General features: G+C 28.3%; 1 protein-coding gene across 5 annotated transcripts in view; it reads left to right on the top strand.

Moving 5' to 3' along the window:
- Positions 1-15,369, top strand: part of LOC107440258 (ankyrin repeat and IBR domain-containing protein 1) — a 36,830-nt gene that overhangs the window by 8,163 nt on the left and 13,298 nt on the right. For all 5 annotated transcript variants that reach the window (XM_087165905.1, XM_087165906.1, XM_087165903.1 and 2 more), the window contains 10 exons: positions 4,369-4,425; positions 6,345-6,470; positions 6,562-6,615; positions 7,611-7,728; positions 9,494-9,702; positions 11,183-11,268; positions 11,806-11,950; positions 12,052-12,224; positions 12,962-13,050; positions 14,680-14,810. In XM_087165905.1, coding sequence (XP_087022031.1) covers positions 4,369-4,425; positions 6,345-6,470; positions 6,562-6,615; positions 7,611-7,728; positions 9,494-9,702; positions 11,183-11,268; positions 11,806-11,950; positions 12,052-12,224; positions 12,962-13,050; positions 14,680-14,810 — 1,188 coding nt within the window. The remainder of the gene's footprint in view (positions 1-4,368; positions 4,426-6,344; positions 6,471-6,561; positions 6,616-7,610; positions 7,729-9,493; positions 9,703-11,182; positions 11,269-11,805; positions 11,951-12,051; positions 12,225-12,961; positions 13,051-14,679; positions 14,811-15,369) is intronic.

Raw genomic sequence — 15,369 nt, 5'->3', positions numbered from 1 at the left:
GATAAATTCCTTTCTCGTCTCACTGTCAAGATTAGAATCAACTTTGTTTTCTAGGTTGACCGGTTCTGCAAATAACTCTCTCTCTGAACAGGATTCAGGTGTTTGATCTTCATTGGCCTCGACATTTGCGACTTTGATTATTTGGGATTCATCATTAATGACTTGTCTTGCATTAACACTGTATAACTGTACATGTTCTAGGAGAGCCTCATATGCAGTTTGACAAATTAGCATATCATTCACCAGCTTCTTGGAAACAGCAAATGTAATTGGTACTGAATCATGCCATCCATCATCCATTTTTATATTGAATATTCTCAAGGGAACAATTTCACTATCACCAAAGGCTGATACTAATTGGATTTGTCCTTCTCCAGCACTTTCAATGTCTTTTACTAAGTCCGCTCGCACAACAGAGATTTGTGCTCCAGAGTCTACAGTTCCTTTGAAGACAACATCACCACATTTGACTTTTACAGTCTTCAATTCATCAATATTCTGTGCCAAGAAGTTACAGGTGGATTTGGGAGTAGACATCTGTACTGTCATAATATTTTTCGCATTATCCCCAGCCTGCACTGCATTACTTTGGGCTTTGACAGGTAGAGGTTTGTTTCTTTGAGAACTCTGTTTACTTATGTTCCTATCCCTGCATTCTCGCGAATAATGACCTTCTTTGCCGCAAGAAAAACACGTAGGTACAAAACGTGATCGATTATATTGAGTTTCATGGCTGTTATTAGAATAAAAATTATTGTATTTGTGACTTGTCACTTTATCTTTATTTCCTATATTCATTTCTTCTTTATGGCGTGGTTGATTCCATTTATTCGAAGGAAAGGTCCTGTGAAAAGATTTCTCTTTACTGTTCAATGGCACAGCTGGTTTCTTGGTTTTCCGATGAATGTCCTCATATTCATCAAGTTTTTCCACAAGCACCTTTGGAGTTTTTATTTTAGACCAGTCATCTATGAAATGTTCACGTATCTCGGTGGGCACCTTCTTTTTCATTTGGTCCGTTATGAGAAGATCTTTAAGTTCATCAAAGGTTTGAATATTTAACCCATTAAGCCATTCCTCGCAAAAATTTCTAATTTCATAAAAGAAATCTTTCCAGGTTCCTTCGGGGTTCTTTTGATGTGTGACAAACATTTGGCGAAATTTTTCAGGGCTCATTTTAAATCTTTGAAGTAATAATTTTTTCACATATTCATAATCAGCCGCATCTTTTTCTGGTTCACGAGCAATAAGGCATACGATATCTGACGGTATAATACTCATAAGATGCGTCACCCAGCATTCCTTCGGTAAATTTAAGATTTTTGCTTGACGTTCGAACGAAACTAAGAATAAACTGATATCATCATTTTTTGAATCAAATTTTGGAATTAACTTATGTAAATCAATCTTGAATTGTCCAGATTCTTTCACCTCATTTTCATCTCCTGTTTTCATCTCGATTTGTTTCTTCCGAAGCTCGAATTCCATTTCATCCTTCCTTTTCTTTTCTTCAACTTCATCTTGCCTCTTTCGTTCCGCCATTTCAAATTCTTCTTTTCTTTTACGTTCTTCAATTTCAAGTTCTTCTTTTCTTATGCGTTCATTTACTTCGAGTGCTTCTTTTCCTTTACGATCGTCTATAATAGTGTTCAACAGTTCTTTACAAAAATCTTCATCGAAATTTTCATTCTTCAAGATGAGCTCTTTCAACTCAAACACTCTTAGATTAGTAACATTTTCAACCCCCATTTCTATTGCCATGAATTGCAAGTCTATTTTTAAGCCTTTTCCTAAAAACGCCATCTCGCACCTTATTATAATTAACTTAAACTAATTACTTTACCTTGGTAAAAAAAAAATCTAAAAATTTGATATGTAAAAGAAAAATAATAAAATATTTTAAACTTTTTTTTCTTCATATATCTGATTAAATTTAAATTCAGCCATATGCTATTATAATAAAAAAAATTAGTAATATCCTATTGTAATGTATACACGTAATACCACACAAAAAAAAATCTCTTCAAATGCAATAAAAAAGTCTTTTTAAATTAGAATTCTACTTAAAACAAACAACTTATTAAAATGCAATCCTAAAACAGAACTACAAAATTCTCGAAACATAAATCAAAATTTTATTAAAACGCAACCTTCTTAAGTTAAAATAATACCAAAGCACTTTGTAAAATAATAGCAAACTACTTCTTAAAATCAATTCAAAATCACTGATGAGAACATAAAAAAAATCAAAAAGCATTAGACCTCAAGAACACAGTAATAGTAATAAATCACTAGATAATATTTCTAGCAACAGAATAAATGTATATCTTATATCAATAACAGAATGAAGTGAATACTTTTGACAAAATATTTCTCTTAATCACCACATCAAATTACTTTTCAAAACAAACTAATAAAATCTATCACTTTAAATATAAACATTCAATCGTATATTTATTATTCTTTTTCAGAGTCATCACTTTCCTTTTTTTTTTAAAGAATGAATAAGAATTCACCAAAACAAAACAGCATTTCACTTACTAGACTTCTTTTTTTTTCATTAATCATAAAACAGAATGCCAAATATCAAATCAGAAAACATATAAACTTTACTGATATATAATTTAATATTCAATAAACCATAAGGAGAAGATTTCATTTAAACATCTACCATCATTAAAAGCAGTTATACAATATTTCAGAATTACTAATTCCAAAGTCATAAATAACTCTTATAAAGTATAAACATTTCTTCAACTAAGAAACGAATTAATCCATTACTTCCGCTTTCGGAAAATAAGTTTCACTTTGTATGCTTAACTTTCTTTTTTTTTTTAAATCTTTAAAAAGCAATAGATTTTAGAATAAACTGCAACTTTATGCTTTTATACAGATATAAACACAGTAAATATATATTTTCGTTGATTAAAAAAATAAGTTTTCTTAAGATTAGGATAATCTTTACACATTAAAACACAATAAAGTGATCAGGTTGATCAAAAGGTTTTGAAATGACCAGGACGGTCTCTGAACGAACGATAATATTAAACGTTTTAACCGGGATGGTTAAAATCTATATTTATTTATGATCAGGATTGATCAAATTTATATTTAGTAAACTAAATATAAAAACTACTTATCGTCTTGGATTGACGCATCTATTCTTTTTGTTTTGTTTTGAAAACAAAAGTTCCACCACATAAATTGAACTGATGTCAAAGAAACTATGAACTAAATATTAAATTCTTTATATTTTCGATGAAACATAAATACTCCTTTGAAAACTTTTGGAAACAATGATATATTTAGAACAAAGCGTTCTTTCTTCAAACCAAAACAAAAATGCGTTTTCTATGGCAGAAAACCTAAATGAAAATATGTTTTCTATGTCAGAAAACCTAAATGAAAATATGTTTTCTATGGCAGAAAACCAAAATTATTCCTTCTACAACGAATATTTAATACGATTCTGATGAATCAAAACTATACGATTCTGATGAATCAACCCAATAAGTTAAACTGTAACTTATTATTTTCATACAATTAATACCAATTATTCACAGTTCCAAAAGTAATCAAGGCTAATAATAATGCACTCTTACCATTATTTTAAATTTAACTAAAATTTTACTAGTGAGTGTGGACTCCTCTTACCTGGTTTCTAATGGAATCCTTCATTTCCTTGATTGGAAACCATATTTCGGTTTCAGCTAATTGCTAATTAATTAGCTAATTTCATCTAGAATTCCATTCTTGCACGACTACGCCACTTAACTTTGCAGGTTCTTTTTCAAATTTTCATAATGTGAAATGATTTTCACACTAAACCTTTCTTGGCATAAAACAAATTTATTTAAACACATACTATGCCACATCACAAACATAAAATTAAGTATATAGAATAATTACAAATCACATCGTCAAAAAACGCTTCGCTCCTTCCCCCCACACTCTAATCCTTTTCTCACCACTCTAATCTACTCGAGAGATTCTTTATTAATTAATTCTTAAGTTTTGCTCATATCTCGCAGCGCCATCTAGTGGTGGCAAACCTTACACTGATCATGAGAGGTTTTTGTGGTTTTCCTCTCTATGTAAGGCAAATGTGGGTTAATTCAATCAAAAAGTCCTCCACGAAGATAAATTCCCCCAATACTTGATCCGGGAGTTCCCTTGTCTTCTGGATTAGGTTCAAAATTACAAGGCTACGGGGTTGAACATTGGTAGGCTGTTCTATGCCGATTATAAAAATAAAATATGAAATTAAAGTTTGAATATTTATAAATTATGGCTTATATTCTTTTGCTGTGTATTTTGCTAATTATGTTTTTATTGCTTTGTCATTAAATATTTGATATTGCTTTGCAGGAGGGTAACACAGCTCTTCACTTTGCAGCAGCATCTGGCTTAATGAAATGTGTTGAAGTATTAATTTATTTTGTTTTTCTTCATTAGATCAAAATTTTTTTGCATATCTATTAATTGTAAAACTGTTTTTCATTTCCAAAATCTTTTCTTAAGCCTCTGAGGCTCAACAAAAAAAGGAAGAAAGTCATGTAAACAATCACAGTCCCATCAGATCAGTTTATGCTTAGAGAGCTACTTATTTCCATTTTTCTGTCGAATCGTTTCTGTGCTAATTTGTATTAAATGCTATTGAAAGTTTTTGTTTCATTATGTTGGCATGTATGCATAATTTGATATTCAATTATTAAAGTAATTTTTTGTTGTTGCAAATTTCTCTTACAAAACAAAATTATTTGCGATAATAGTTTAACTAGCAATGGATATACAATGATAGGTTAACTAGAATAATAATAGTTTAACAAGTGAGAGCTGTTTATTTTTAATAATATCACCAGAATATTCATATTTATCAAAAGCCTTGTAGCAAAACATAAATCACAGCTCTTGATTTGGGAGAATCAGTCTTCTCTATACACCATTTCTATTTATGATGTTATAGAAAAACTTTTTTCTATGTGGAGAAAAATGTGGATAGAAATGTGACTTTTAAAAAGTTAAGAAGGTTAAGAGAAGTTTGTAGACATGAATATAAATATTTAATTTTTATCTCTGAGTATTTAATTATTCTGTGAAGGTGAATAAATAAAATATTTTTAACCTAATTTTTTTAAAAAAGTTTTAAAAATTTCATTTAAATTGAAAATTATGGGTTACTATGTTTGCACACATACTGTAGCTACAATTTCTTTATTTTTTTCTGTACGGCACCTACTTAGTAGTGATGTAATAATGGGAGTGCATTTTGAATTTAATTTTAGGGATTTGCAGCAAAGGTATTCAGTTGATATATCATTTTATTTTGTATGTTGATAGTTTAACATTAAAAACAAACTTCTTCAATTCAACTGGATGATAATAAGAGTTTAAATGCAATAAAAAGTTTTCCGAGTTAAAACAATATTTTTAGTCAAATTCAATTTCATAAGCACAAATATAATTATGTATACATTCTTATTTGCAAACTCAACTTGGTGATTAAATTGTTTGTATCTCATGTTACTTTTTTTATTCATTCTATGTCCATAAAAATGTAAGCATGCTGGTTCATAAATTTTTGAATCACTTTATTGGAGATTTGACAGTTAATCTTTTTTTTTTAATGAGTTAATCACTTTTGGGGAGTATTTTGGATTTATGGATGATGATTTCTTTGGCAGTGAGCCTTGCACTCTTTCTTCTGATTAAAGCTACTGGGTTATTCTATATGGTCTATTATCGTGCTGTTTGGTTGGTGTGTGTTTACTGTTATCAATTATTGCTTGAGCTAGCATGTTATTCAAATGGTGATTGATTTTTTTTCATGTATCAAAATTTTTAAGTATGTTAAGATGTATATATCGACATCAGGTACATTAATTTAATTCAAAAAGTTAATATGTTAAAATTTAAAAAATAAATATTATTCTTAAACAAATATTACCCTGCAATGAGTAACTTTTCTTCCAGTTTCAACTATTTGCTTAAAATTACTTCTCAAAAAACATTTGTTAACTGAAACTTAATATGCTATGTGTATAGTAGCACAACTATCCAGAAATATAAATCGAGATAAATCAAGATTATAAATTTTTTTTTAAAAATAAGACAACCATTTCTCTCTCTCTGCTTTTTTTAAAATAATATAAATTATTCTAAAAATTATTGTTTTAATATTTACCAGAATCAAATGATAGAATAGGTATTTTGTAACTTGTCAAAAATTTGAGTTCCTACTTTTATAAACTTTTTATTTTTTATTTTTGCCAATCGCTTGTCTGATGAGTAATCTAGTTTTAATATCTCGTTTGTAATATTCTTTTAATATTTTTCCTTATTAGTTACTTGTTTCTCATGGTGCCAACCTGTTTGTTGAGAATAAATCATCAGAAACTGCTTGTGATTTGGCAGCAAAGAATAAGCATGAAGATATTGCTCAGTTTCTTGAAGCTAAAATGATTTTTTTTGTAAGACATTATTTTATAATCTCTTATTTTATAAAAAAAGACTTATAAAGTGTCATTTTGTTAAATCATATTTCCTACTTCATATTTTTAGCTTGATACAACTGTGTTAAAGGAATCACTATCTACAGAAGAAGCTGAGGAAGAAGTTAGTAAAATTAAAGGATTTAATTTATTAGATTTAAATTATCCAATTATATCAACTATTATATTAAAATAAGCTATATTTATAATTAATTTTTTTAATGTTACTGAGTAAAACTATATGTTATAGTTTGGTATGCTGTATTTTACATAGTTGATTTAAGAACTTTTTTAAATATTATATTGCCTTGTTATTTTCAATTAAAGCATTGCATTTATTTATTAGATTAATTGACATATTGTATTATTGAGATTAATTTTTTTAAAGTTTTGACTTTTTTAAAAATATGTCTTTAATTGCTTTTTTATATTGCAGCAAACTGCAAACCTTATAAGTTAAATAGCTAATGCGATGAAAGCAATCACTACTAAAAGTTGTATATTATAAAATGATGATTTAAAAGATATTTTCATATCTTATTACCCATAATTTCTTAAAACATTTGACTTGCATTAAAATTAATTTTTATATAATCATATATTAATTATTTATTATATCTGCTCTTGGTAGCTGAATTTATGGAGGGAACCTGTAATACTATCTTCGTAAATCCAGATTTGTCTGCAACCTCCACACAGTTATACAGTGATTATTGTATAAATTTAGCTTAATATAATCTATATGTAACGAAATTTCCAAGTATAAGGTCTTAATAAATAAAAACTTTGTTTTTCAAATTTCTCTTGAATTTTTAAACTGATACTAAAAAATTGGAATTAATTCCTATACCATTAAGACTATAATCAAGGAACATAAAAATTTATCACAATTTGTTTATTTAAAATAATCTGCAGCAGCTGTGCTGGAAGGTTTCTGATTCCAGGTACCTGACTAAAATTTGGCTGCTTTCTTTGTAATGAAATCTCAAACTTTTGAGAATTTTTTTTCTTAAGATTTTTGTTAAATTTTCTATTTTTTTTTTTTGTAATAATTTTTTCTATTTTTCTAACATTTTATCACCACTTGATTGCAAACCACTTAGATGTACTATTTTTCAGATCACAAGTGGATTGAGAGCTCAAGATTTACTCGAAGCCAAAGATCAACTTTTAGTAGAAACCAGTGATATGCTTCATGTTCCATTGTTCACAGCTGAAGTGCTACTTCGAAATTATGGTATACTTCAAATTTTGTTTGTTTTAAAATCATGCATACTGAGTTTTAAAAAGTTACATTATATTTGGATTTGAGGAACTCGTAGTAGAGCAATTCGATTTGAAAATGATAGTTTACACAGAAAGTCTGCCTACACATACAGTGCATTCACAGTGTCTTTTCCTTTTTTTTTGTAGCACTCTATATATTTAATTTATGTAACTTTTTTTCCTCTCTTGGTATTAAACTTTCCACTCTTTCGTTCACTTCAATTCTCATTGTTTATTGGACTTATTTACAACACACTCTTTTTCACATACTTAGTCATCAATTTCTATTGTATTCACATTGATATTCAATAAAATTAGTGTACCATAAACTTAAAAGTTTTATTTTCATCAAGTGAGATAAATGGATTTGGTCTTCAATTGTGAGGCTTGCATTTAATATTTATGCAAATCCATTCTTATACTGGTTCTTAAAATCCATAAATTGTTTTAATAAAAGAATTGTGTGAATTTATATATATATACTACATTAATATGGACCACCATATATGGAGCTTAAAAATAACGGTCAAAAATTAAAGGGTAAAGTAGGCATATAAAAAGAAGGAATAAGTCACATAAGAACATGCAGTAACAAGCTGCTAAGGGGTATGCAAATTATTTGCAATATATAAGAACTATTAACTAAAGTCTTTTTAGGTTATTTAAGTTTTACTGTTTTTCCACTCCTCCCACATGTTTCATATTCATGATTAATAATACTACTTCACAGATGCTTAAAGTTTTGACCAAAGAGATGGAGACACTTTATGCAGAATGAACCTTCTCAAATGGGAACTCCGAGAGCACAGTCAATTAAGGCGTTGCTCAAACTGCTCGTTGGAGAGCTGAGGGTTCTGAGTTTCATCCTGGTAACCAACAAAACAACAGGTGTTTATATAGGCAGCAAGGTGCATGTTAAATCTTTTGTTGGTTGTGGTGTATTTGGAGAGAGGGGTACCAGCTCATGCACTGTCTACATTGTCTGTCCATGGTCAAAGTTTCATGGAACTTCTGTCAGGGTCATTAAAAGATAGAGCCTTGAAAATGGTGGTACTTCGCCATGGTTGTGTAATGTGTGGACCTTCTCTAACATCCTGATATATCTGAAAAATATCCTGCTTCCACAACAGTCTGTCGTAAATGTGTAACATGAGTGGAAATGCAATAAAAATAAAAACCTAGAGTAAGTCTTATTTATTGTCCCTGTACATTAATTATATTTTACTACTCCTTCTAGCAACTACAGATAGCATTCTATGATCCTTTGTTTCTAAGTGGTATTTTAAAAAAAGGGGTATTTGTGTGTCTGTCCTTTCATTTTATACACATTATATAAAAGCCCCATGTAGCACCATGGGTGTGAGAAAATTGTAGAAAAGTATTCACATTTACATAATAATTATTATACTGTTAAAACAATTTCAAATATCTTGATCTATACTCAAGGAATTTGATATATATATTTTTTAATACTGGATCTTTATATCAATTATAAAATACAAGTACTAAATTTATATTTTTAATGTTAGCAATTTTAAAGCAATTTTAAATGGAGAATTCTACAAAAATTAATTATTATTTTTTAAATACTTAATCTTTATTTTTTGCTATTAAAATTATGAGCTTAGTCCTTTTGAAAACATTTTTTACTCTTGATATAATGCTCATATAAATGACATTTAAAATCACTTACTCTCATAAAAATCTCCAGGAACTAACCTTAATATTTCAAACAGAGTGGTCAAGGCAGAGTTTACTGGATGCCTGGATGAGAGATCCCGTTACATGCTGCAATAAAGTTGGCATAACACCTCCATCAAGTGCAGTGAATTTTTCAGCTACCCAAGATTCTTTAAAAGCATGCTGTGAACAGATACAGCAAGAATATCACAATGAGACTCTCAATAGCCCTGTGCACACGGTTGTTGTCAAGGAAGAAATAATGGTTAATATCAATTGTTGGTATTTAGTACTCATTATTATTATTATTATTTATTTTCCATACTTTATGTTACTATAAAGTTTTTACTTAGATCTAAATTACTGGTGGAACAAAATTAATCCTTTCTTTGGTAGTAATTTTCGTGTTACGATAAGGCTTTTATATTAAATTTTTTCAGTATGGTATATGGATGTATATAAATTTTTATTTATTGTATATTTTTTTTAACAAGTTAAGCAATATCCTTGATAAAATTTATGTAATTTTGACGTCAACTGAAATATTTAAGAATTAAGGGTAATACTTAGTATAATCTCTTTTGATGTAACTTTTTGGAGACATCTTTTCATGTAATAGACTCTACCAATATTTGTAAGACTTAAGTTTCTAAAGATAAGTATTTAAGATTTTTTAGTATGAAATAGAGAATATATATACCAATAAGAACAAATATTTTTCTCAGAACTCAACACCAAAACAAAATAGGTCAAAATTTCAAAATGCAGCCTAGTTAATGTAGTGGGTTTAGTCTTTGCCTACTATGGAATGGGGTTCAATCCTCTGCTCTAAAAGCTGGGTGTCTAATCATGCTGCTATTTCCCCAGTTGTGTCCTTAATGGTTTTGAATCAAATGTTATGTAATATCCCAGCTGTTTCTGCGCCGGAAAAGTCTATGCAGGGGAGCCTGGTGTGGTGGCTGGGTGATTACTACCACCATCTACTCTCTGATCTAACATGCTGTAGTGTTGTGCAAGCATGCACCAGTATTGTCTTTAGGTCCTCAAAGATAGTTTTAAAGCCAAATTATTTGACTAGGTGGCAATCATATCAAAAAATTTTTCCTCCTCTAAAATATAAAGGTCTTATTTGAATAATGAGTTGACTCTATGTTTTTTTTTTCTAAAAAGAAGAGATAGCCTTACATTATATGATAATAATATTTGCCTTATTTTAAAATTAACATACCTCCAGCTTATTTTAACTGCCGTTGAAAATGTAAAAATCAAGCAAAATAGTGAAAACAATATACTCAGTAGAATTTTAGGCCTTGTATTTTAAAATGAAAAAATGTGGAGTTGACTCACCATTTAAGTAAGGCTTACTTCTAATAGTTTTATGAATAAAAGTCAGAGAATGGGATTGTAACAAATAGTCCTAATATTGATAAAATAATGAGTTTTTAGAGAGTTCTGTGAAATTAATGAACTATCCTGAAAAATCTCTAGTGTTCCAAACTATTATATTGTGAAATTTTTGAATGTTATTATTTGTAATTCGTAGATTGAAAATTTTTATAAAAATGTTTCCTTTAAGCGATAAAGTATATGAAGATATGACAATTTCAGAAAATACATCTTCATTGCTTTAGATTTCACCGGTTTGTTTTAATAGCATATTAAACAATTTATTATATTAAACGTTTTTATAGTTCATATAATGACAATACACTGTAGTAAAGAACTGAAAGAGTTATTTCTTCTAGTGTGGTATTTGCATGAAAGATATGTCTACAGAAGAAACCTTGCAAGTACCTTGTTTACACCAGTTTTGTCAAGAATGTTGGAAAGAGTAAGCTGCAATCAAAATATAAGTTATTATAGTCAGTTTCTGTTAAACATTTTATATTATGTTCCTATTCCTGTTTTATATTATGTTTTTATAAATTTTATAGTACATGTTTAATATTTTAAGTATAAAAAAATGAATGTGATGCTTACTTTTGTATTATCTGTAACATTTTATTTTTATCATAAAATGTTTTTTTTTTTGATGCAAATTATGTTTAGTTGCCGACGACTGTTCATTTTGTTGCCGTATACCTTTTTCCACTTAGAAAACACTCAAAGATTTTCACTTAGTAACTTCATCTACTGAGATCTGAATAAGTAAAAGACTTCACAAATTAAATAATGTTGGTTGTTAAACAAGATTAAAATATGAGCTTTCCTTAAAAACTTCTCCCACTAAAGTCTCTAAATATTATTAAAAGTTATGGCATTAATTTATTTTCATAATATTTTATTATGAAAACAAAATTCTATTGCCCTTACGAAAATTACTTTTTTACTTAATGCCCTATTTACTCTAGATTCCAATTTTAAACAGGTATCTTACTATTAAAATAAGTGATGGTGATACACAGAAAATTCTCTGTCCAGCCTTTGAATGCCCTTTCATCGTTCCTGTTGATGTCATAGAAAAAATTGTTTCTGAGGAGATGATTAAAAGATACTCACAATTTGATATTAAGGTATTTTTCATATTTCATTTTCCATTCCTAGTATTAGAAAGTAAATAGTTGTTGGTTTTAAGATTTCTTTGTAATGCAAATAATAATAAAATTTTTCTTAGGCATTTGTTGAAAGCAATCCAACTATGAAATGGTGCCCCTACCCTGCCTGCGCTATGGCTGTAAAACTTCCAGAAACAGAGAAAATTAGTGAGGAATTACTGGCTATTTCGTTCAGTACTCCTCCATCACTATCTCATTCAGTAGATTGTGGGAATGGACATTATTTTTGCTGGTAATTAATGATAATTGTTTTCCCTGCGTAATTGTTTTTTTTAGGAAAAGATGAAATATCAAAACTAAATTGAAATATCAATACTAAGTTAAGTGACAAAACAATAACAAAAAAAAAATAAAATAAAAATAACATAACAAAAAATAACACTAAGGAAACATTACCTTTACCTTACAAATTTTTTTTTTCCTTGCCTTCAGCTTTGATTGAAATGGTAGTTTTATTTTTCTGTAAAATAATTTATATGAAATATAAATATCTGTTTAGATTTTATTAATCTGCATTAAAATTAATTACTCAAATAACTTTGGTACTTAAAGGCCAGGATATTTAGCTTCTACAATATTTATTGACTATTAGAACAAGAGTGATTTTGCAAATGAAAAATTATGCTAAATTAATGCACTGAATATCGAAGCTAGTAACATATTTTAAGTTTCATGTTATTAATATGATTTTCTTTTCTAACATAAAAAGTAAACTGAAAATTGATAAAAATGTTATGTACTTAAAAATTACTTTTTGTTCATTTCTTGAATTTTCTTCTTATTTTCTAATGCTTTAATGTAAGTGCTTATTTTCTATTTAACTACTTTAACTAATTTGAAAATGTTGAAAGGGGAATAAGATGTTGCAATTTGATCAAAAATCAACATTAATTAAATGAATTACTTATTACTTCCTTTTAAAAACTTATGGCATCTCTCAAGTAAAAAGTTTATTTTATGGTTATTTAGGGAATGTTTGGGAGAAGCTCATGCTCCCTGTGGTTGTGAGAAGTGGAAGGAATGGCATAATAAAATAGCAGAAATCAAGCCACAAGAATGTAAGAATAAGAATTTTTGAATGCATGCTCTGCTCTCTGTTATGCTATTGCTTTCAAGAATATAATTTCAAATTTTTTAAATATTACTGTGCAGTTACTCAACCATAACCACGTATGCAGAATATTAAGTTTCTGATTACAAAAGTTTCTTACACTCTGCTTTAAAAGAATAATTTATCATAGGATTCACCTAAGATTTACTCCATTCCTTTAGTTTTTAGGAAGCGTCTTATTGTTTGGCTAACATTAACCATCAATAATATAGTTTGAAGTGTTTCTAAAATTAAATTTTTATAAGTTGCAGTAGAACTTTGTATGCTCGAAGTAATTGGAACATGGTGCTTGCGAAAATTAGACTTGCAAAACATGAATTTTTACAAAATTAGTGTCTCAGAAAAATCTTCTTAACCCTATTAAGGAAAGAAATCAATCAATTTTGGAAAGGGCAAACCCAACAAACAATTTACAAATAGATAAAAAATAAGCAAAAGAAGTGGGCAATGAGTAGGTTGTGTCTTAATGCTCAGAGAGGAACTAATACATGATTTGCTATCCTTGGTTCTTAATGGTAGAAGAAAAGGAGAAAGATTTTATTATGGTTTATCTTATACTCAACACTTTTAAACTTTAAAAATCTGAACCGTAATCAGATTCTTTTAACAGAACTAATTAAACTTCAATTTCACAGAAAATTGTAGGTCAAGCAGGATAAAAAGTGTTTTTGTTTCTAATGACCTTAAAAGAAGCAACCCTATCATAATTAAACTAGTGATTAGTAGGAGATTATCTTATATCAGTGACTAAAAATGCATGCTATTATAGTGGGTGCAATACTTTTGATGTTGATAATAATGGAGTTCTCTAAATGTAAAAAAAAAGGTTCTGCTTTTGATTATTTGGTGTGAAATACCTTAGAAATAATGTAGATTAATCAATGAATCTGTGAACAAAGACTGTGAATCAAACAAATCTCTTGTGATCTGGAATAATCACAGCGCATTATTTGCTGTAAAAAGTTGAGAAAAAAAAAAGAAAATGCGTATGTATTAAAAAAAATTAGAATGTGCTTCACTTAGCAGAAGTGTTTTTTAGGAAGAGGATTTATTAATCAATGATTTTCTGTCCACTAAATTAAAAAAAAAATCTTTGATTAATTAATTAATTAAGAAAGTAACTAATGCTGAAAATTTTTTTACAGATTTTTCTGATTAATAAATATTTATTTTGTTTCAAAAATTTAATGTATTGCTATTTTTTTAAAAAAAAATTATAAATATCTTGGTAATGTATCAGAAGTTTATTTTTTTAAAAAGATTTTTAGCTAAAGTATTTAAAATTAAATATTTAAGTTAGTTTGCTTAATTGGTATCATCATTAAATTTAATTAATTGTTGACACAGGAAAAATTGAAAACTCATTGACATTTAATCTAAGATCAAATTTTGAGATAAATTCACATCAAGAATTTATCTTGAAGTGAAAAGTTAAATTTTTTAACTCTATTTTTTTTAATGTATTTATTTTAATTGTTTATTCATATGTAACTATATCGCCTAATTTTTGTTTATTTGTTATTTTTCGAATTTTTTTACAAATTCATCGTTCTTGTTTCTTTTTTGTCCATTTTAGTAAAAAATACTTATGTTGAGACAGAACAAGCTGAAAACTCACTGTGGTTAGTTACAAACTCTAAGCCGTGCCCTAACTGCAAATGTCCTATCCAACGCACTGAAGGGTGTAACCACATGAAATGTACTAAAGTGAGTTTTAATAATATTATTACTATGTGTTTTTACTGTTTAAGAGCAACATCTTTGATTGTTAAAATAATTTTTCTTATTGCATTGCATTATCCATTTTAAATATTTTTTAGAACCCGAACGTTAAGGACTGCAAAAGTGCTATATGAATCTTCTGTTCCATGTTAATCATAAGATAAAATTTCTCACCAATTATCAAAATGTTTAAGAGATTATACTAAAATCTCATCTAAAAATAAAAACATGTAATAAATTTCCTTGGGGCTATATCATGTAAAATATTTGTTCAATTTGCTATATTTTTTACATGAATGCTATAATACCCAGTCAGGTAATAAATCCAGGTAGCAAATAAAATTTTAGCTAGGTACCTGGAATTGGCAAGGTATATGATCCTATTATCACCCGGTACCCAGGCCCAACAAAATTTTTGGATCTAGTACATCTCTAGAACTAACATGTTTTCACTCAGAACTTAAAATTGGGTTTGACATTGTTGTAGCTTTGATTTTTTAAGCTCTTATAATCTAATGTAATATAAAGTTTCACAATTGCTATT

This window comes from Parasteatoda tepidariorum, chromosome 6, assembly GCF_982258835.1.
Source record: "Parasteatoda tepidariorum strain Cologne lab strain chromosome 6, Ptep-v5.0, whole genome shotgun sequence".
Taxonomy (NCBI): Eukaryota; Metazoa; Arthropoda; class Arachnida; order Araneae; family Theridiidae; genus Parasteatoda; species Parasteatoda tepidariorum.
Note: the sequence above shows the minus strand (reverse complement) of the source record. Positions and strands in the feature narration are given on the sequence as shown.